The 19980-nt window shown below is 43.4% G+C and overlaps 1 protein-coding gene across 5 annotated transcripts in view; it reads right to left on the reverse strand.

The window, feature by feature from the left end:
* The window catches only part of TRIM36 (tripartite motif containing 36), a 71102-nt gene that overhangs the window by 11918 nt on the left and 39204 nt on the right, over positions 1 to 19980 (reverse strand). For all 5 annotated transcript variants that reach the window (XM_053299890.1, XM_053299888.1, XM_053299889.1 and 2 more), the window contains exons 4-9: positions 18376 to 18522; positions 12004 to 12099; positions 8370 to 8623; positions 7562 to 7686; positions 5810 to 6103; positions 4876 to 5173 (exon numbers count right to left, since the gene is read on the reverse strand). In XM_053299890.1, the coding sequence (XP_053155865.1) occupies positions 4876 to 5173; positions 5810 to 6103; positions 7562 to 7686; positions 8370 to 8623; positions 12004 to 12099; positions 18376 to 18522 (1214 nt within the window). The remainder of the gene's footprint in view (positions 1 to 4875; positions 5174 to 5809; positions 6104 to 7561; positions 7687 to 8369; positions 8624 to 12003; positions 12100 to 18375; positions 18523 to 19980) is intronic.

Here is a 19980-nt window from a genome sequence, read left to right on the forward strand (position 1 = left end):
ATTATAATGCCCTTATACAAAACTATGGTGCAGCCACACCTGGAGTACTGAGTACAATTCTGATCACCACATCTAAAAAAGGACATTGTAGAACTGGGAAAGGTGCAGAAGAGGGCAACCAAGGTGATCAAGGGCCTAGAGAACCTGTCTTACGAGGCAAGACTACAACACCTGGGGCTATTTAGTTTAGAAAAAAGATGACTGCGGGGAGACATGATAGAAGTCTATAAAATCATGCATGGTGTGGAGAAAGTGGATATAGAGAAATTCTTCTCTCTCACACATAACACTAGAACCAGGGGTCATCCCATGAAACTGATTGCCAGGAAATTTAGGACCAACAAATGGAAGTACTTTTTCACACAACGCATAATCAACTTGTGAACTTCTTTGCCACAAGATGTGGTGACAGCCAACAACCTGGATGGCTTTAAGAGGGGTTTGGATAACTTCATGGAGGAGAGGTGTATCAATGGCTACCAGTTGGAGGACTATAGGCCACCTCCAGCCTCAAAGGCAGGATGCCTCTGAGTACCAGTTGCAAGGGAGTAACAGCAGGAGAGAGGGCATGCCCTCGACTCCTGAATGTAGTCTTCCAGCGGCATCTGGTGGGCCACTGTGTGAAACAGGATGCTGGACTAGATGGGCCTCAGGCCTGATCCAGCAGGGCTGTTCTTATGTTTCTGAAAGCGAGAGCATACAGCTACTGCAAAACCCGTTTGATTACAATCCTCCCAAAATTAGCTGCTGCTACTGAGTGGAGTTCCACTGCATAGTGCTTTACAAATGTATCTTCCAAAACCCACATAGCAGCCATGCTAAGTTCAATATCTTTGAACTTAATTCCTGATAAATGTACTGTCGAGGATGCCTACGCCCACGTAGAGTGGGCTTTTACTGCTTTAGGCAGATCTACCTTCTGTATCTTGTAGGCCAGGTATATAGCCTCCACTAACCAATGAGAGATCCTCTGTGAGACTGGATTCCCTCCATCTTTCAGTTTATAAGTAACTAACAGCCGTTTGGTTTTTCTAATTGCAGACATCCTCTGTAAATAGAACAGAAGAGCACGCCGTACATCTAGCATGTATGTGCATTGCTCTGTCCAGAGGTGATTCAGGATTGCAGAAAAAGGTAGGTAGAACAATATCCTGATCCATGTGGAAGTCAGAAATGATGTTTGTTCTGAATTCTGGGTCCAATCACATCATTACTTTGTCATCGTGAAATTTTGTGTACAGCTCATCAACACACAAAGTGGTGAGCTCACTCACTCTTTTCGCCGTGGTAGTGGCAATAAAAAACACTGTCTTAAGTGTAACCATTTTAGGTTTAGCCATTGCCAAGGGTTCAAATGGCCCTTCTGTTAGAGCTGATAAGACCAGAAAAAGGCTCCATCTATCCATGGGCCTATGAATTGATGGGTAGAGATTATTCACCCCCTTTAAAAACCTCTTACTATCGGGGTGACTGAACATAGTTGTCCCATCACAGCCTCCATGAAAGGAGGAAATGGCAGTTAAATGTACTCTCAGCGAGGTGTTTGCCAGGCCATTTGCCTTTAAGGTCGTCAGGTAACCTATGATGTCCCTTATGGAGGCATTCTTGGCCTTGAAACTGTGTGCCTTAGTCTATGTTCTGAATAGTTTCCATCTTGCACCGTAGCTTTTTCTCATGGACACCTTTTTACCATTCTGCAAAAAGTTGTCTAAAAGTTTATCTGCCATGCCATTAGCCTTAATGTTTGCAGATTTGGATGTAGCAGATGTCCTTGCTCCTGGGTGAGCAGATCCAATGTTTGCCATAACTGTACATGTACCCCTGCTGATAGTCTGAGTACTCGATGAAACCAAGATTGCCTTGGCCACCACAGGGTGATCAGTATGCAATGGGTGTTGTCCTATAAAATCTTTGCCACCACCCTGTTGAGTAGTGAATATGGTGGGTACAAATAGAATATACTGCGCATCCATTGGAACTGGAATGCATCGCCCTTCAATCATCTTCCTAGACCCACTATTGAGAAGTATTGACTGCATTTGGCATTGCTTTTTGTCACAAAAAGGTCTACTATGGGTTGTCCCCAAGACTGGAACAGGCCTTTTAAGCAGTTTGTGTTTACCTCCCATTCATGTTGTTGAAGGAGCACTTGAGACCTGCTCAAGGCCTCTGCCAGGGTATTGTTTATCCCCTTTATGTGTATTGCCACTAGATGTATCTTTTATGATATGCAACAGTTCAATACCTGTTGGCTTAAATTGCAGAGGGAATGGAACACCGTCCCTCCCTGCTTGTTCACATATGCTATAGCAGTCATATTGTCCATCTGCAGTTGGATGGTTTTCCCCAGATGTTTTTGAAAGAACTTCAGTGCTTGAAAGGTTGCCAGCAGTTCCAGAAAATTTATATGCAAATCTTTGAGTAGTACTCCAGAGCCCCTGAGCCTCCAAGTCCAACATGTAAGCCCCCCATCCTGTCAGACAGGCATCTGTTGTTATGCAAAGTTCTGGTATTGGTACCTTGAATGGTGTTCCCACTAAAAGGTTCATGTCCTTTATCCACCATAACAGTGAATTCAGAACTGAGTTTGGTATGCATAGATTAAGGTTCTGGCTGTTCACGTTTGGGCAGAATGCCGCCAAGTACCATTGTTGTAGTTTCCTCATGCATAATCTGGTATAGCGGACTGTGGCCATGCAGGAGATCATCAGACTCATTAATACTTGTATTGTCTGTGCCCTTTGTACTGAACTTAACTGCATTGCTAGAACCAACTTCCGTATCCTTTGAAAGCGGTCTTCTGGCAGGAAGGCTCTCTGCTGAACCATATACAGAACCCCACCTATGTATTGTAGTCTTTTGGTGGGTACTAAATGTGACTTCTCCCAATTGATTTGGATGCCCAATCTTTCCAGGAGAGCTGTCACGCAATTTATCTGGGAAAGTAACTCTTTTCTTGTTTTTGCCGTCAGAACCCAGTTGTCTAGATAGGGATAAATTGTCACACCCTGGGTGTGTAGATGTGCCACCACCACAGTCATGCATTTGGTAAATACTCTGGGTGCTGTTGCCAGACCAAAGGGTAGGACATTGTACTGGTAAATGTTGTTGCCCACCGTGAACCTTAGATACTTTATATGTCTTTCCTTTATGCCAATGTGAAAATACTAGTCCTTTAGCTCCAACGCTGCAACCCATTCCTCCCTGTGTAGAAGGGGCAGAATAGCTTGCAATGTAATTATACAGAGTTTTCTCACTTCGACATATAGATTCAGCCACCTTAGGTCCATTATAGGGCAAATGCCCCCGGCCCATTTGGGGATTTGAAAGTACTGGGAGTAAAAAACCAACAACAACCCATGTATGTTTGCCCACGGTACTGGATAGATTGCACCTTTCTCTAGCAGTGACTCCACTTATCAGTATCAAGTACTGATACTGATACTGATCAATAGCCTTGATACTGCCACCCAGAAAAGAAACTCATTCCACGCACAGTTGAAATAAATTAGAGAGAACACTGCTCTTCTCCCTGTGCTTTTTGGGAGGAAGAGAGCCTGAGTCATCCTCTCACCTGCATTTCCTATCCTTGTATCAATGGTGAGAAGTGCGTGCCTCAGGAACTCTCGGCTCCTTAAAGGGAGAGTCCTTCGATGTTAACAGTCTAGGCATCAGGGATTTAAGACTGCGTTTGGATTGCAGTTCCCGATGCCGACTTCAAAGTTACAATCAGCTCCTCTGGAGATATAGAAGCACCCTTTGGAGTTAGGGCTTCCTCCAATAACACTACCCTTAAATGCGCAGCTCTGTTTTTTAAAGTTTGCTTTGAGAATGAGCTTCAGACAGAGCATGTGGCTGTGTTATGCCCTTCCGTCAAACATAGGAGACATTGGTTGTGACTGTCCGTTGAGGGGGATCTTCCCCCTACATTGGGTACACCTCTTGAAGGTAGTCTTTTCCCTAGGCATTGGGCTTGAAAACAACATTCCAAAATCAAAAACTCTACCAGTCAATAGTCATACACTTTAAATCATTTTGCTGAGGTACCGATGTCCGCTACACAAAGAATAACTTTTTTCAGTCTGAATCATGCACAGTTACAATCAATCCAAAGGGTAGTCGGATAACAAGTCCAGTCACAGTCCGAGTCAAAACCTTTAAATTGAGCCAAAAAATATTTTGGAGGAGCCAAGAACGAAGAACTGAATGCACTGGCAGTCAGAAAGAAACTGAAGGCACCAAACCGCCAATATAAGCAAGTTATATTGCTTATATATACTTGGGCACGCACAGTGGCGGTTGTTCAGCGCCGCGAGGAGCTAACGAATTTTGCCCCAAGTGTTCCACGCAGGCACAGAACCCACTTTTTATGGATGTTACCAGATCACCAACCAGATTTTTGGCATCTGCAGCACCAGCTAAGAACGGAGCCCCTGCAAATACTGAGGTTTTCCTGCACTCAATTATCAGGATCCATACTTCAGGCATGCCCAAAATCTTGGTTGTACCATATGGGAAACCGCCATCTTCCTTTGCATGGTAGACTCTAGATAACCCAACACCATAACAGACTGTTGTTGATGCTCTTCTCTTTTGAACATTTTGAAATGTTCAAAAAAAGAAGACTGGCAGGAACTGCTGTTTGAAACATGAAGGTCCAAAAGCACTTTCAAGCATATGGAATTACTTACTTAGTTGTTTGTATCCAGGCCAAGATCTGAAAATATTGATGGCTTCCCATCACAATACCTAATTAGTGCATTTGAACCAAGATAATGGAGTTCAGATGTTTTTTAAACCAAGTAGCCTTTTCACATATTGGGAAACATAATAGCTAAGAGACTCATGCAAACAACTACAGTAAGTGCTACTCACCTTGGGCTAGTAAGATCACGAGAATTATGGAACCATTCTTGGATCTTGGCATCAGATGCAACTCCTACTTTCACAAAGTAGGAGTATGGCTCCACATGGAAAGCCCAGAAATGCTTCCCTTTCACAATACTAGTGTCTCCAACAATGTAGTCCAAAGTAGTATAGCAGCCTGTTTGAATACGTTCAGCTCCCAAAAGGAGAGGAAATCCAGCCCTGCTTTCCACAGCATTTCTCCTTGCATTCAACATGAGACGTTCACTATTGTAGCCACATTTATCATCAAATAGGAAACTAAAAACTGAAAAATAATTATGCACGTTAGAGAGCTATCTATCAGTTTAGCTGCAGTGTTAATTCTTAGAATGAAATGTTCCAGCTATTAGCAGATAATGGACAGTGGCTGACATACTGCATAAAACAATGGCAGCATGTCTGACCGGCAGAGGCTGCTGCGCGCGTGAAAGCTAGCCCCAGTGTTGAGCAGGAATGTAACTGCACAACTATTTAAAACAGAATGTGGGCAGTTGTGCTGTGCTACTTCCATAGTTTCTAATGGAAACTGGACACTGGCAAGAGTAGTATTTTAGACATAAGGCATCAATACTATCTGAATGTGTTTATCTGAATGTGTTTAATGACTGTTGCACTTTTACTTCTTGATTACTTTCAGATGAAACTGAACCCCCAACTCAAAAGAAAAATGTAATGATGAAAAAGAAACACTACCACTTAGGCGGGGCTTAGGATTCCAGCATCAGATAGGATTATCTCACCCCTAAAAATCACAGCCCTGGATGTTTCTGGATTTACAGCTGCACCTGGAATCTTAGATATCAACAATGACTAGAGGCACTGCAGCATCTATCTGTACATGAGGTTCACACATGTGTGCAGGTCCCCAATCTTGTGGAGCCAACAATATATTTTACTGTACCTGGAGCTGGTGGCGTGTGCAAGATAACTTCCCTGCTCCATGGGCTACAGATAGATCCTTTATAGCCTCTGACTCTGAAAGCATAACTGCAGTTAGTGTCAAGGTCAGAGATTATTTCATTCTTGCTGAAGACTTCAATCTCTTGCCATGCTGGATTTGCCTCTTCCTTAACAAGTTTACGGTATTCAAGGATATAAGTATCAGCTGAACCTGCTTTCTGTGGATGATCCCAACAGATCAAAGCTTTGTTATACATTTTGCTCTGTTCCTCATTTATTTCTGGAATATCAACACCTGAATTAAACATACAAAAATGAAGTTTAGATTTTTAAAAACATATTGAGTTCTTAGTAAACATAAACACCAACACCTCAAAAAATAAGCATTCTGAAAGTTAGGGGGGGGATCCCCTCACTCCAAGAGAGAAAACCACCTGCTGCAGTCTAAGCCTTCAGTTGTACAACAACAGTGTTGCCCATACCATCAACATTCCCCTGACAACAGAACTTTAAACTCAAAGGATATTCTTGGCTCCTGTCCCCGCCCCCCCCAAGATGCTCGATTTTTCCATTTCTATAATTTCTTTGACCACCATCCAGATTAGCATTGCACATGTGCAGCTGTGCGAGTTCCAGACTATGGTTGTGCTGTCACTTGACCAAGGGTTTCTCACCAGTTTCCCCTTCCCGCTGACCAGTTCCATTAAAATGAAATTATATAACTATTTTATGGTTTCATGAAATGCATTATAACAGCAAATTGATGCCAGTGCAATATTAGGCAAGTTCAGCAATTTCCAAGTTGTAATTAATATTTTTCAGGTGGTTATACCCAGGAAGTGTGAGAGACGGTACATATGTTTTATTGATTTATTGAGTATTCCAATTAAGAGTTATTTCCACATAGTACAAGTAAGTTTTATTGTAAGTAAGTCATCACAATATAACAAGGATTATGGAAGAACTGAAATTAATAATAAAGTAATCAGATTCTGAAATATACAAGCCATCTTGAACCATGTCCATTTATACAATTAAAAAGTCTTCTGGATTTCCCCTCAGTCATTTATTTCAAAAAATATAAAACCCCTTCTTGAACATAAAATCAAAGAATAAAGGTCAAGTTATCTTGATATCTGTAAACTCAATTTTCTTTGCCTTAAGGAAATTTGTACGGACCTTTGTTGATTACATTAAGAAAGCAGCTACATGTCTCAATATTCCGAAGTCTTTATTAAAAGGGAAATAATCTTCTGACAGACCGACCAATTAGTGCATTTTTTTTGTTAAATCAGCAAGGTGTTTCCCCCCCATTATCTTGTGTCAAAAAGCACTTAAATAGTGAGGAAGATCTTCTACCTCATCTAAACCACCATGGCAGACATGGACAAGGGAAGTGGAAATTTCTGGGCATGTGGAAGTGGTTACATACTGCTGTCAACAATCAAGCTTGAATCTACTCTTCCTGTATATTTAATTGCCAGGTATAACAGTGGGGCTGCTCAGGCACTGCCTCAGCATCATACAATGCTAAGCACACACTTGATAGGAACATAGGAAACTGCCATATACTGAGTCAGACCATTGGTCTATCTAGCTCAGTATTGTTTTCACAGACTGGCAGCGGCTGTCTGTGGCTGTATGTGTATATGTAAAATGAAAATAGAGTTGAGAGGAATGTGTGTTTGAAAAAAGCATGCAAGAACCGTTTGAGAGGATGGAGAAATAAAGCTGTCCTTCCTATTAAACTTACCACTTGAAAGAAAGGACAAGTCTCCAAGAGCCTCCTGCTGTTTTCCTATGTCAATAATAAAGTCTTCAAAAGAAGCTTGGGCTGCAGGTCTGAAGCTCTTCAAAGACTCAGTAGCTTTTTGAATTCTGCATGTAGGGGGAAATCACAAGCTAGTTACACACACTTGTTAGCCTTTAGGATCTTATATAGGTCAAAGAAACAGAAGAAACCTTACAAACTTGACAAAATTGCCCAACATCTCATACTAAAAGGCACCATACTTTCATTTTACTCATTCTACAGCAATGGCAAAAATCAGTCATAATGAAGGGAAACACCACCAGTCAAGAATACATCAGCCCATTATTTTTGCTGTGTGGTTGACAGTAGCTGAAGTAAGATTTTAAAAGGAGTTTGAGATACAATCCACAGGAAAGTTTTCCTATGCAAACCTCATTAAAATTAATGGGGCCCTGGCTGCACAGGATTCCCATACTTGTGATATACAAGCTTGGATACAAAATCTCCTATGCACAGGCAGTAACCATTTCCAGTGGCTCATGGGGAGAGACTTCAATTTTTGCCAATTGCTTTCCCCTCTAATACACCCCAAATGCAGTTACTTGGGAACTGCAGGGGATACCAATCTAGAGAATCCCCTAACACACTGCAGCAGCTTGCGGGGGGTGGGGGGTGCACACAATGGGCTGCAGCAGGAATGGGGGTAGAAATCTGATAAGCCTGCAGAATATGACACTTAGTACTTTGTATGTATCCAAGCCTTGCCTGGAAGTATATCATCTAAAAATACAAGATAAAAATCACATACCTGACATGGAGCTGCTTTGCTGTTTGGACAAAGCAAGACTGGTCTGTTTCTTTGAGAACTTCTTGGGCATATCCCACAAGGCCATTATTTTCTAGAAGTCCCTGATACTCTTCTATTTGAGACTGCAATTTCTCCAGTCTCAGGTTTTTGGAAGCTTCAATAGCCCTGAGTGCAGTTGCTCTCCTCTCTTCCAAAACATCAAACAACTTGTCAAAGTTATTAGATGCTTCTTCCTTGGCTCTTTCACCATTGCACTATTTTAGGAAAACATTTAAACACACGTTTGGCTCACAGTGTATATTAATACTGATAATCATGGAGTCATTTTACATTAGCTACCAGAACAATTAAACTAAAATTTAGGTTTTGCGTGTACTTAGTTTTAAAGTTACAGGGAGCAACTTTCAGCCCAGTTTAGTTAACACTTCATTAACCATGAGGCAACTGCCCTCAACTATCTATATTGTCATGCTCTTTACAATTAAACATCTCAGAATCTCCTAAATGTTAGTCCTATATTGAGTGTGGTTTGCCTCAAGTAATTATGAGACATTTGAAAGTAATTAGGAGACATCTAGCATTTGAAAATGGTTCAAATCCTAGATTTCCAATGCATACTGTGAGAAAGCTCTTCAGTTTATGTGTTTTGCCATATCAGTAGAGAAGCCTGACTATTAGAAGACCAAGCTTTATTTACAACCCAAGCCTTACAAATCAGTCAAATCACTTTCATTGTGTCTTTAAATACAGATCTCCAACTATTTATATTTGATGACATCTGTTTTCTTAGAAAAGTGGGTGTTCAAACTGCTCATTGCAATGATGGTTACAACCTAAATGTTTTTAAAGAGATCATCTTTTCCATTAACCCCACCGCCCATTGAGACCATCAGGAGAGGTTTGTCTGCAGTTGCCACCTGATCGTCTGGTGGCTACTCAGGGATGGGCCATTTCCACTGCTGCCGTGAGGCTTTGGAATGTGCTCCTTGCTGAAATAAGAGCCTCCCTATTTCTGACAACTTTTTAAAAGGCAATCAAGACACATTTGTTCACCCAGGCTTTTAATTAGATACTGTTTAAATATTTTAACATTGTTTTACATTTTAAATTATTAGAATGTTTTAACATTTTTATTTTGTTGTAATTTGTATTATTTTATTGTAAACAGCATTTGTATGCTGCTGTATGGGCAGCATACAAATATGTCAAATAAACAAACACAAACAAACAAACAAACTACACCCTGACAAAGGGTGTCTAGTTTGGCCCTAAAAATGCAGATAGCAGCGGGGATGGGGAGAATTACACTAGGAAAATAGTACATAGAAAATAATTAAACTCCTGCTCTCCCCTGTGCCATGGTCCCAATTAAACCCTCTTCCCCCTCCCTCCTGCAACTTCTAACACACACTTGTTTAGCCTTAACCAATTATGTGACCACATTCCAAGATACAGGAGGACCTTGATATCCACTGATTCACATATGTGCGGTCAGGTAATAAGACACCTGACATTGACATAGGCTGGGGCAGGGGGAGAAATGGGGGATGGAACATGTCGACCTTGCGTTAGGGATGTGCACGGAACCGGGCAAGGATGGTCTGAGGCTGTGGGGGTGCACTTACCCCTACCTCCACTTTTCCCCTGCCAGCACTGTTTTTATAAAGTCCTTTGGGGCAGCAGCATACCTCCCTGCTGCCCTGTACCCTCTTCAGCCAGAAGTACCTGGCATGTGCCAGGTGCATGCACACGGACGTTGCGCTCACACATTAGACAGCCTCACACGTGAGTGCAACATGTGCGCGTGCGCAGCCACTACCAGCCGAAGAGGGGAGGAGGTGACAGGGAGGTATGCTGCCACCCCGAAGGACTTTACAAAAACCGAGCGCCAGCAGGGGGAAAGCAGAGGGAGGGGTAAGTGCACCCTCTCCTGCCCTTAAAGTCTGACACCCACCCACCCCGCCTTCGAACCTTCCAGTGTTCGAACCTGTTTGGAGGCCTGTTAAAGGGCCTCTGAACAGGTCTGTGCACATCCCTACCTTATGCATCCACAGGTCGGGGGTGTTCGGAAAAGACCATGGCTACCATTTTGCGTTTTGGAGTCTCAAAATGTCTCTGTTTATTTTTAAGGAGGAGAACGGTAATTTGGTGGCATTCAGGAGCACAGCACGACTCAGGTGAGAAGCTAAGATGGTAAGCAGTTTCCCCCACATCCCCCTCCCCCCAAAATTGATGTTTTAGTGAGGTTTTCTGGCATTGGGAAACCGGGAATCAAGGTCCTCCTGTAATGCAGTTCTGCTTCTAGGACTGCAATTTTTCCATCAGATGATCCCACAGGATCCTAAATGTCTGTTGATCCACACATGGCATTTTCTCTCAAGGTTCCATGGATAATCTATTCTACATGTACACATACTTACAGGACTTGCTTCAAAAGCCATTGGTGTCCTTGAACATTACCCCCAAATTAGAGCCAATACTTAACTCTATATTATATGGCACCTCCCAGAAGCAATAAATTCTCACATGTACCAGCTGTCTTAAATGTGAAGATTTTGTGATTTATTGCTACTCGCCAAAACCTTAAAGTGCCCTGAATTCTGCCTACACCCAAAGTGGCTGCAAAAAGCTTATTGTTGCCAATCTCAGCCTCTCTCTGCCATTTTAGGATACAATTTACCACTGGTTGTTTTTAAAGAAACCTACAATGGTTTCTGTAAGGGCAGAACATTAAAATGAGTCACCATCTAGTTACAAACTTGTACAACTTTAAACGTCAATCCAGACTGGGACCATGGTCTACGGTTTATCTCTTTGTTGTTTTCCCACTGAAAGTACTTCCTGAAACTACTAGAGGTCCCAGAAGGTGTCACTGAGGGAAATGGCCCCTTGGGGCCAAGCAGGGGAATATTTTCAGTGGGAAGATGACACAGTGGTAAAGATTACACGTTGCCTCTATCCCTTGGTCCCAAACTGGGTCAGGCTCCCATATAGTTGCCATTATGAATTTAAAAAGAAGCCTGCAATGACATTTCTTTGCCTTTCTAATTTGGCGATGATTAATCTTACATAATTTACCAAACTCTTCATAAGCAATTCCAACTTGCGGCATACCCTTCATAGGTCACTTTCTTTTCAATCTGTATTCTAAAGAACAGCTGGTTGTGGTGCATCTCTTCCCTCCAATTCCTCAGATGAACAGAAATATTCTCTACTAACCAAATAAGCCAGTCCCCTATTTAACTTCAGCATCATAGAGGTGTTCTTCATAAGCACATTTAGTGGCAACTCAAGCACATTAATTAGATGATTATTGGATCTCAGAAATGGGAAACCGGAAAATAGTCTATTATCTCAACTATGTCCTGAGTGAGCAAAAGAGAAAATGACTGAAGTAGATAAGTCAGTATCCATCTAGTTCCCAGACATTAGGTACTACACATTTAAAAACAAATTTATGTGGAAGAACTTTAAATAAAATGAATAATGGCTGAAGTAGAGGGATTTTAAAAAAATGTTTCCAAAAAAAAAGGAATACCCAATCATCACATAGAAACAAACATCAGTACATGCACTTTTAGAATAAGAACTACATCACTAAACAGCTTGGTTCATGTTAATAAGCGATTCTTACCTCTGTTTCTTTCATTAAAAGACCAAGTTCAGTAATCTGGCTTTTCACCTGGCTTTCTTTACTAATGAGGTAGTCTATATCCTTTGAGAGTTTCTCCTATTAACAATATCATCAATACTAGTTAGAACAAAATAACTGTACTTGTGCATTACAAGCTGGTGCATGCAAGCCTTCTATAGGAATTCTAATGCTCCGTTTTGCTTTTTTCCCTTCTTTTTTTAAAAGACCTTCCAAATCAAAAGGGAACTTATGGCCCAGTTCCATAACTACTGTAATACCTCTAAATCTAATATAATTACTTGAAACCAAAAAGTGCTCCAGGCAGCTTGCCTGCTACTGGAAATGGAATGTGAAAGATCTCAACTTGCGGCATTGATCGCTTAAAAAAAACCCCATTCTTTCTTACTTCCTCCAGGCTTAAACAGCCTTATTAACTTCTCAGATCTTCTCTTATCAGATCCAACACCTGAAAAGTTGTTGGATCTGATCCAACATAAAAAAAAACATTGGAATCAGAATTAGGATCCTTTATAACTGTCAGATACATCATGTAGAACTGGAATTGGTCCACCTGTTGAGTCTTCATGATTTTTAAAAAATGTTTTTAACACAGTTTTAAAGTGCCATAACTTTTGTTTCATGGGAGAACGTTGTAAGAAGTGGAACTGAAACCCCCAGTTTGACCACAGAGCATGCCCCATTAGGTGTAAAGTGCTTCTTGCCTTCATATGAAAGGAGTATCCGCCCACTGCCATTTTCGCCACCCCATGTTATAATTCCAGAATGACTGGGACTTTGACAGTTGTCACATCTCCCATAATCGTATTTTATTCCCATAGGTTCACTATGGGTAGTTTGAAGCATACTGGGCCACCCATTGATTTTTAAATGGTGGAGGAGATGAGCTGTAGCTTTTCACTATCTAGCCTCCTTTGTCGGACAGTTGAGAGCTACTCCTCCCCACCCTTCATCTGCTGGACAGACCAACTGAGCCCAGCACAGACCTGCTGCCTAATTGGGATCCTCCCTTCCCCAAGTGCCAATGCTGCACCACCTGCAGACATTGAGTGCTTACACCAGTCCTACCCAGGGTCCTTTGGGTAGGCTATTTAAGAGAAGGGCTGCAGCAGGAGCATCTGTGGAGGAGGTGAGCTGTGGCTTTTCACTATCTTGCCTCCTTTGTTGGACAGCTGAGAGCTTTGGAACTACTCCTCCCCACCCTTCGTTTGCTGGATGGACCAACTGAGCCCAGCACAGACCTGCTGCCTAATTGGGATCCTTCCTTCCCCAAGTGCCAATGCTTCACCACCTGCAGGCACTGAGTGCTTACACCAGACCTACCCAGGATCTTCTGTGAGAGGAAGGACTCGGGCGGGGGGGCTATTTAAGGAAAGGGCTGCAGCAGGCAGAGCAGCCAGCAGCGCGGCCAGCCTGCAGGCGGCCGTCAAAAGGAGCTGGCCTTCGGTGCAGGGCTGAGGGTTGCGCTGCACCCTATTCAGTTTAACTGTTTGAGGAGTTGTAGCAGTAAGTGTGCCAGCTTTGTCATTGAGACTGGGTAATTTGTTTGGGTTTGCCTGGAAATGGGGAGACAGGGGGTGCCTTCGTTGAATGTGGGGCAGCTATTCCTGTGGTGGTGGGAAACAGAAGAAGTAACATTGGCAGGTCAGCAGGCCGTTCCAGGGGAAGGGTAGTCAGAAATTTAATAGCTGTCTCCCCTTCTGGCTGTCCTGCCAGCTCTTTGACCTCGGGGAGCATTGCCAACAACCCACATAGCCTCACCTTGCTCCTCTGCAATGCCAGGTCGGTCCAAAATAAGCCAGAGCTCATCCAAGATTTGATTATGGATGAAGGGGTTGACCTACTGAGACTTGGTTGAGGGAAGCTAGTGGTCCAGTTTGGTCCCAGCTTCTTCCTCCAGGATATTCTGTAGAGGAGCAGGTGATGGGATGTGGGCAGGAATGTGGAGTGGCTGTGGTCTATGAGGATGACATTTCCCTTACCAGGGTCCCTGTTACGGTATTGGACCATATTGAATGTGTGTACTTAAGTTTGGGGACCAGGGACAGATTGGGACTTCTGTTGGTGTACCGATCACCCCGCTGCCCGAGTCCCTTACTGAGCTCACAGACTTGGTTGCGGGACTTGCGTTGGAGTCTCACAGACTTTTGGTGCTGGAGGACTTCAATGTTCGTTTCGGGACCAATCTGTCCAGGGCAGCTCAGGAGTTCATAGTGGCCATGACAACTATGGGCCTATCCCAAGTGGTCTCTGGACCGACACATAATGCAGGTCACACGCTTGATTTGGTCTTTTACTCTGATCAGGGTGGTGCTCCGTGGGTGGGGACTCCTGTGATTTCCCCATTGTCATGGACAGACCAACATCTGGTTAAGGTTGGGATCACAACCACTTCCCACCTCCGCAGGGGCAAGGGGCCTATTAGAATGGTCCGCCTGAAGAGGTTATTGGATCCAGTAGGATTCCAAGAAGACTTGGAAGGATTTAATGTTGGTTTTGCCGGTGATCCTGTTGATACCCTGGTTGAGAATTAGAACTTGCTCACCAGGGCAGCAGACACGATTGCTCCTAAGCGTCCCCTCCGACCCACTACAAAATTGGCCCCTTGGTATATGGAAGATCTACGGGGGCTGAAGCGGCAAGGTAGGCGACTGGAGCACAAGTGGAGAAAGACTCAACTCGAATCCGACAGATTGCAACATAGAGCACACTTAAAGATCTATGCTCAGGCAATACGTGCGGCAAAGGAACAATTCTTTTCTGTCCATATTGCTTCTGCAAGTTCATGTCCGGCGGAGTTGTTCAGGGTTGTGAGGGGGCTAGTATCTCCCCCCACTCCCTTGAACTAGAATTTGGAAGCATCAGTCACCCGCTGTGATGTGTTTAATGAATTTTTCACGGACAAAATCTTTCGGATTCGGGCCAACCTAGATGGAGACTCCACAATTAATTTGATGTCTGAACTGGAGGTGTCCAATAATTCCTCTTTATACGATTCGACTAGATCAATTTCAGTTTGTGACTCCTGAGGATGTGGACAAGCTGCTTGGAGTGGTGAGGCCTACCACTTGTTCTCCTGACCCTTGTCCAACATAGCTTGTTCGATCTAGCAGGGAGGCTGTTTTCGGCGGCCTGGTAGAAATCATAAATGCTTCTCTGAGGGAGAGCAGGATGCCTCCTTGTCTTAAGGAGGCAATCATTACACCTCTTCTAAAGACGCCTGCACTAGATCCCTCAGAGTTGAGCAATAATAGGCCTGTCTCCAACCTCCCGTGGCTGGGCAAGGTAATTGAGAGGGTGGTGGCCTCAGCTCCAGGCGGTCTTGGAGGAAACTGATTATCTAGACCCATTTCAAACTGGTTTTCGGGCGGGCTATGGGGTGGAGACTGCCTTGGTCGGCCTGATGGATGATCTCCAATTGGGAATTGACAGAGCAAGTGTGACTGTGTTGGTCCTTTTGGACCTTTCGGCGGCTTTCAATACTATCGACCATAGTATCCTTCTGGAGCGTCTGAGGGGGTTGGGGGTGGGAGGCACTGCTTTACAGTGGTTCTGCTCCTACCTCTCAGACAGGTTCCAGATGGTGTCGATTGGAGACTGTTGCTCTTCAAAATCTGAGCTTAAGTATGGTGTCCCTCAAGGCTCCATACTCTAATGCTTTTTAACATCTACATGAAACCACTGGGAGAGATCATCAGGGGATTTGGAGCAGGGTGTTATCAGTATGCTGATGACACCCAAATCTACTTCTCCATGTCAACTTCTTCAGATGGCATATCCTCCCTAAATGCCTGCCTGGAAGCAGTAATGAGCTGGATGAGGGAGAATAAATTGAAGCTGAATCCAGATAAGACGGAGGTATTTATTGTGAGGGGTCAGAACTCCAGAGATGATTTTGATCTACCTGTTCTGGATGGGGTCACACTTCTCCAAAAGGAACAGGTTCGCAGTCTGGGAGTACTCCTGGATCCACACCTCTCCCTGGTTTCTCAGGTTGAGGCGGTGGCCAGGGGTGCTTTCTATCAGCTTCAGCTGATACGCCAGCTGCATCCGTTTCTCGAGATCAATGACCTCAAAACAGTGGTACATTTGTTGGTAACCTCCAGACTTGACTTCTGTAATGAGCTCTACGTGGAGCTGCCTTTGTACGTAATCCGGAAACTTCAGTTGGTTCAGAATGCGGCAGCCAGGTTTGTCTCTCAGAGAGACCATGTTACTCCTTTGCTGAAGGAGTTACACTGGCTGCCGATAGGTTTCTGGGCAAAATACAAAGTGCTAGTTATAATGTATAAAGCCCTAAACGGCTTAGGTCCTGGGTATTTTAGAGAGCGTATTCTTCTCTATGAACCCCACCGCCCACTTAGGTCATCTGAGGAGGTCCGTCTCTAGTTACCGCCAACTCATTTGGTGGTCACACCGAGACAGGCCTTCTCGGCTACTGCCCCGAGATTGTGGAATGCGCTCCCTGTTGAGTTACGATCCTCCCCATCTGTGGCTATTTTTAAAAAACATTTGAAAATGCTTTTTTTTACCCAAGCCTTCTCAGCTTTTTAATTAAAAAATATTGTTTGTTAATTTTATGGTTTTTTAATTATTGTATTGTTTTAACTTTTATATGTGTTATATGTTTAACTGTTTTAACTTTGTATGTGTTTTAATTGTTGTTAGCCGCCCAGAGACATAAGTTTGGGCGGGGTATGAATTTAAATAAATAAATATATAAATATATAAATATTTTAAAACAAAAAAGAAGTGTGCATGGGGAGGAAGGAGACACGTTTTACCAAAAATGGGGTGAAATGGTAAACTTATTAATGGTACAATAAGGTAACTTTCCAAAGAGATTGCTACTAATGGGTAAGATTGGCAGCTGAGCAAAGATAATATAGGGATTTGTGTTCCTCAGAAGCACTGTGATTGGAAGGCAAGACTTAGACCATTAGACATAATGTATTGCAGCCAGTTAAACTACAATAAAAGCAACATACAATTCATACATAAAACACCTTCAAAAGTTTTACACTAGGCCCTACAGAATTAAGAAGGTGGATAATAAGCAAGACAACTTTGACTGGCATATATACTGCCAAATAAAATAAAAGTCTGTTGCTCATATTCCAAAGCAATTATTTGTTCCATCTAACCCACCATAAAATATTGGTCTGTTTGAACAACTGGAGTGAGCAAAGCTGAGGTAGTCAACAGTGCTGATTAAATTTAAGCGATCAGACTTTATGATCAGTATAAAAACATTCATTAAGAATTTTACAAGCCTTATTCATTACCTATTCAAAAGGATTCAAACTGACAATATCCGATAAAAAACAACACTTGGCCAACTGTGAAATTAAATTTAGACATGTTTAGTGTGTTAAATAAATGTGAAACCCACTTAACTAAAGTAATGAAGTCTCCGTGACAATTTCCAGACTGCAGGTGAACCCTGTTAACTGCGGGAGTTCTATTCTGCAGGGGAGCCACAGATATCGGAGCCATGAATAGCGGGCCATTGAGGCAATGGTAATGGGGGGTGTAGCTTCCTGGCTGGGGGAAAGGGCAAAAAATGGGGAGAAATAGCAAAATAAAGTGCCCTAACATGCTCTGTGGGTCTCCAGCCTTCCAGGAATGTCCGCCAACCCGACACACACAGTCCCAAATTCATCATTTAGCTGTGAAAAATCTTGGCGGGGGGGGGGGTTCTTTTTATCAAAAATGAGCCACAAAATGGCTCCTGCTCCTGCTCCCAAAATGGTGGCTGAAAATGACCTTGGAGATCATTTCCGACCACCCGCAAACTGCAGATACGCATATTTAAGCCTTTATTAACCTTTTTTCATAAATGCTGAAGTTGAATGTTAATTATCTGACTGCAGATACACGAAACTGTAGTTGTTGAACCTGCAAACAATGAGGTTCACCAGTACAGTATATGTTTGGTAGACTGAAGCAGGGTTTCTTCTAGCCTTTCAGGTTCTCCAAACTGCTCCCTACACAGTCTCATCTGTCTGTGCTATCATCCATTTATACAAAACCCCTATAGTGTACAGGCCACTCCAGCAACATCGCTTGTGTTCCCCTTCTACCTCCCATCACCACATCTCTGGTGGCACTGCTTCCTACACAGGAGCAGGAACATTCAGGAGCTTGGTCTGAAAAGAAGTGCTGAAAAGGTGAGGTGCTTAGTATATCCAATGGATGCTTTGGCTTCAATTGTTGTCTGAGAATATAATTCTAGGTTAATTCATTTTAACTGGAACCTAAATTTGCAAAGATGAATCTGGACGCAGGATTATTATCCATTTTATTCTTACACACCAATATATATCACCCAATTTATTTTCCAAACCCACTTACCTTGAGTGTTTTGTAGGCACTGCTCATAGTTGTCACTCTGTGGTTTGCATGCGTGCCACCCAATTTGCAAAGATGACAAACAGGCCTTCTGCATATTTCACAATACATGTTTACTCTCTCCATTTCATGTTCTGGACACATCAAAATCTGACAAGGAAAAATCAAAGTATAGATGTACTTTAAAAATCTTCTTAACAATATATTAAAGTACAGTATTAGCACACTGATCGTACTCTAATCTGTATTTGGGACGAAACCTATTAATTAGGGAACTTTGGTTGAAAAGCAGTATATAAATATGCATCGTAGTCATATTCAAATTATATACTCAGAATGTGTAAGGCATTGGCCAGTTGAGGCATCACATCGAACTATGATTAAACACAAAGATCAGCCATGATGTTCAAACTGACCACTTTTGCTTTATTCTAACCAACTTCCTTGAAATTTATTTATTTATTTAATACATTTCTTTACCGCTCAAAAAGCAAGTTCTCTGAGAGGTTTACAAAACAATAGAAATAGGGAGGCTCTTATTTTTGCAGGAAGTGTGTTCCAATGCCTCGGGGCAGCAATGGAGAAGGCCCGTCCCCAAGTAGCCACTAGACAAGCCAATGGCAACTGCAGACGAACCTCTCCAGATGATCTCAATGGGTGGTGTGGTTATCTTAAATACCCAGGAGATGTTATTTTAAAAATCCAGGGCCCAAGCTGTTTAGGGCTTTATAGGTTACTAGTATTTTTAAGCCCGTTATAATAACGGGTGCTAGCCTTCCCCCCACCCCTTTGTGTGTGTGTGTGTGTGTGTGGTTTTTTTTTTTTTAATCTCTCTGTCTGTGTCTCTCTCTCTGTTTGTTTCTCACTTGCTCTTTGTCTTTGTTGTCCTCCGAGGTTTTCCCCCCCCTCTCCCCTGTCCCTGTGTCTCTATGCGCTTTGGTGGCCCCGCTGCTTCTGCTTTCCTGCGGCTGACCGGGAGCTGAGTGGAGGCCATAGGAATCTTAAAAAGAAAAAGCTTCCGCCGCCGTTGTTGCCGAACTCCCACCCTCCTTCCCAACTTCCGAGATCACCTTACCCCGGCCCGTGTCAGTTGGGCGAAGAAAAGTCCTTAATTGAAGAGGGAGAGAGGAGCTCGCAAGCAGAGCTCCTGTCTCTGCAAAGCCTCTTCCTGAACTGGTGCTTTGGGCGCGAAGGACGCCTATTGGGTCCTTCGCGTCCATAGTGTCAGTTCGGGCAGAGCCTTTGCTCAGAGAGGAGCTCTGTTTGCGAGCTCCTCTCTTCCTCTTTAGTTATGGAGTTTTCTCGCCCAACTGTCACGGGCTGGGGTAAGGTGGGTTTGGAAGTTGGGAGGGAGGGTGGGAGTTCGGCGGCAATGGCGGCAGCGGTTGTTGTTTTTTTAAAAGTGCTTTTTACGGTCTCCGCTCGGCCCCCAGTCCCGGCCTCCGTCTCCCCGGCCGGTCTGCGGCTCCTCTTGCTGAGGCGGTGGCTCTGCCGCCGCCTCGGCCATTTCCCCCTGCCGTCTCTTCTCTGGCTTTGTGGCGGCTGCTTGGCTGCTCCGCTGTTCATTTTGGGAATGCCGCCAACGGGTGTTTGGGTCCCGCCGCCGCC

The sequence above is a fragment of the Hemicordylus capensis genome, chromosome 2, assembly GCF_027244095.1.
Source record: "Hemicordylus capensis ecotype Gifberg chromosome 2, rHemCap1.1.pri, whole genome shotgun sequence".
Lineage (NCBI taxonomy): Eukaryota > Metazoa > Chordata > Lepidosauria > Squamata > Cordylidae > Hemicordylus > Hemicordylus capensis.